Raw genomic sequence first — 3,633 nt, 5'->3', positions numbered from 1 at the left:
CGCTTTTAGTTTTCATTTTAGTGTCGATCTGCGAAGATCGCTTCGAGTCTTACAAGTACAGAAATATGATATTTAAAAATATATATTTACCGATTTTGTTGGTATTTACGGTGAATATCGTACAATTTGCTAACGGTGATGGCATGATAGAGGTTTTTGGCTGGAAACAAATGGACTTTTACAATCGTGGCGACAGAGTTCCGAATGAGAACGGAAACAGAGGTGATGGAGGTGGTGCTGTAGGAGATGGATATAAAAAGCGACCGCCATGTAAGCAAATTCATTTCAAAATACTGTTACACATGATTTGCATTCTATTACAAGAAATAATGATTATATAATTAATCAGAATGCAATTAAGAAGAATGCATCGCGCCTTCAAATGAAATAATAAAGTGATATGAAATCATCTGTCAAGGTTCAAAGCGATTGAACAACTCAAAAGTTTAATATAATATACGTTCGAATCGCTCCATGTGCGTTGTAATACATACATACATACATACACAAATTAATATTACCTATATAGTCTACAGTTTTGGTGATAACTAAAGTCAGGGGGGATTAAAATAATTATTAATTTTTAATGGGGAAAACATTATGTGTAATAGCAATTCAAAATAATACTTTAATGTTGATAATTCTGAGGAAATCAGTAGGAATGCTGTAGTTCTAGGACTAGAAATCCGGAACGAACCCAGATTTTAATGCGACTTGTCTCAATTCCTCAACTAATACTGTGCATTCAAAAACCTTGGACGAATGCAAATCTATATCGGTTGATTATATAGACCCCACTGTCGGGGGAACGAAGTAGGGAATTCTAGTAGAGTCATCTTAAAATAGTTGTAACCTTGGAATTTAGGGAGTGGTGAACAGGTGGAGATTGTTGCGGCTGTGGTATTGTTCAGTTATGGTTGGGTCGTGATGAAGGTGGGGGATGGTACTGATGAGCCTGGCAGTTATGCTGCCTAGTTGAGCTTTCTTTTCGCCGAAATGAACGGCAAAGCTTTTTATTAACTTTATAAAAAACACTTCCGGTTTTTTACAATTACTCACAGCGACATTTCTTATAAATTGCCAATCCATAGTGAATTCATAAATTACATACGATGCTTTTAAACCTAATAACCGTTGATAAAAATAAAATTTTCAGCCGGTACTATCGTGTTCCCCGATCAGCTACATGGTTTGCTTGAAAGTGATAAAAGAAGCAAACGCACCGTCGATAAGCGAATAACATCCCGCGATGACCCATTGATCAACATCGAAAGTCGGTTTCAAAATGCAGATACAAACGATTCTTATATTCCATACAATAATGTTCCTATGGGCGCGACACATTACAAGGGTCGGCTATTTGTGACAATGCCACGACGTCGTATTGGCATACCGTCCACCTTGAATTACATCGACTTACTGAAGGATAGCAAACAATATAGTCCGAAACTGCATGCATACCCCGATTTCGAAACAAACTATCTAAATGTGAGTGCTAAATTCCACAATCCAAGTAATTATTGCTTAATTATGTGTGCGCAAATATTTTTAGCCAAATTTTCCAGCAAATCCTAAACGCATTATTTCGGTTTACCGCACCACTGTGGATGCCTGCAAACGCCTATGGTTCATCGATACGGGCATGCTCGAGTATCCCGGTAAGTTGAAAAGCTAATTTGTCGACTTTCTTTATACTTATGTACTTGTTTGAAACCTTTATGATCTATTCCAAAGACAATCGCACGCAGGTGCAGCGACCGGCAATTTGGGTGATTGATTTATCGAACGATCAGGTATTGCACCGCTTTGAAATTCCGGAGAGTATCGTCGACACAGGTCGAGGACTAGCAAGCATAGCTGTAGATGTTTTTGAACGAGCATGCAACGAAGCTTTCGCCTACATACCCGATCTGTTGTACCGACAGTTATACGTTTTTAGGTAATCCTAAATAGATATCAAATAATTTGTATATAAATAACATTATTTAATAAGTTCTTCTTTATCTCTCATTACACAGCCTAAATGATAACCGCATGTGGGCCTTCAGCCATAATTACTTCAATTTCGATCCACTCGGTGGTGATCTGCAAATTGGTGGCCAAACCTTCCGTTGGGATGATGGTATCTTCTCGATTACACTTGGTTCATATGCACCGGACGGTTATCGTACTGTGTACTTCCATCCGATGGCTAGCAATACGGAATTCGAAGTGGACAGTAGTGTCCTGCAGAATGAAGCTAATGCCGCACGTAGCGATCACGGCAACGATTTTCGTCCACTGGGTAGTCGTGGAGACAATCACCAGTCCACTATGCATTCTTATGACCAAAAGAGCGGTATAATTTTCTATGCGGAAATACAACGTAACGGTATTGGTTGTTGGAATACAAACAAACCATTTTCTGCACAAAATCATGGCACCGTAGCACAAGATGCACAACGTATGATATATCCCAGTGATTTGACGGTAAGCAGAAGTTTATATAGTGATATTGTACTCTTGCAAACGCTTGTTCCACTAAGTGTAGCGAGTAACATCTTAAACAATCAAGTTGTAACTGCGGGCTTTTCTAAAATTGAGATCAAACTTGGAATGCTTGTTCTCTCACATTTAGCGCCTCCTGGTGGCGCCATCTATATGTCGACTAGTGCGTTAGAATCTGCTATCTTTATCGATTGTCCAGTGAGAATTTCATGACATTTCATAGATTGGAAGTTAAGTTATTGCGTTTTAAGTGTCAGTATGTTTGTGTTATCGGTGCGAAAATTACATTTTGTTTTAAAATTGGTAAAACTTTTACCGAAACATTTCATTTGATGAAACAAGTTTATGGCGATGATTGCCTATCCCGTAGCAGAGTGCACGAGTGGTTTCAACGTTTTCAAAGTGGTCGTGAGGACATAAATGACAATCAACAAGTAGGCCAATCAAAATCCGTGATCACCGGAAATTCCATCGAAACTGTGCGTGAATTCATCAAAAATCAGCCGAAATCATCATTGAAATTCATGGAAATGGAATTAAACATCTCCAAAACATCGATTTATCGCATTTGACCGAACATTTGGGCTTACGAAAGGTTTGTTCCGCACAAATTGACTGACGACCAAAAATTGTTTAGAATCCAACATTCGATCGACGCTTGTGACCGATTATTTGACCAAAAAGTCCCATTTTAACCATTAACCACTCCGCATATTCACCTGATATGGCACCGTGTGACTTCTTCCGTTTCCGATAAATGCATTTGCACATGAAAGGAAAGCGTATATGTTTTTTAAAATAAGTTTTGCAGAAATATTTGTTTCGTATTTCGTATTTTTTCCGTTTTGGTACAGTATTACTTGATCGCACCTTTTCCTCCTTACTTTATTATTCGTAGATTGATGACGAAGACAATATCTGGATGATGACCAATTCAATGCCGATATTTATTTATTCAACACTTGATCCGAATGTGGTGAATTTCCGCGTGTGGAAGCAGAATGTCAATGAAGCTGCAAAGAATACTGTCTGTGCAGCCTGATTTATAATTTTGTATAGAAAATAATTTACAAGCATTTTTGTAATTAAACTCCTTTTTGCCCAAACGCTGGTGAGTTAATAAAATTAATAATTTTGTAACAATAA

General features: G+C 37.9%; 1 protein-coding gene across 1 annotated transcript; it reads left to right on the top strand.

Annotated features, from left to right (window-relative positions):
• LOC126765912 (L-dopachrome tautomerase yellow-f2-like) lies at positions 1-3,633 on the top strand. The gene is made up of 6 exons (XM_050483602.1): positions 1-270; positions 1,157-1,488; positions 1,553-1,658; positions 1,735-1,939; positions 2,019-2,469; positions 3,386-3,633. Exons 1-6 carry the CDS (start codon positions 66-68, stop codon positions 3,527-3,529), a joined length of 1,443 nt encoding a protein of 480 aa, XP_050339559.1. The 5' UTR covers positions 1-65; the 3' UTR covers positions 3,530-3,633.

The sequence above is a fragment of the Bactrocera neohumeralis genome, chromosome 2 (assembly GCF_024586455.1).
Source record: "Bactrocera neohumeralis isolate Rockhampton chromosome 2, APGP_CSIRO_Bneo_wtdbg2-racon-allhic-juicebox.fasta_v2, whole genome shotgun sequence".
Classification (NCBI taxonomy): Eukaryota; Metazoa; Arthropoda; class Insecta; order Diptera; family Tephritidae; genus Bactrocera; species Bactrocera neohumeralis.
This window is presented reverse-complemented; position numbering and strand designations above follow the sequence as displayed.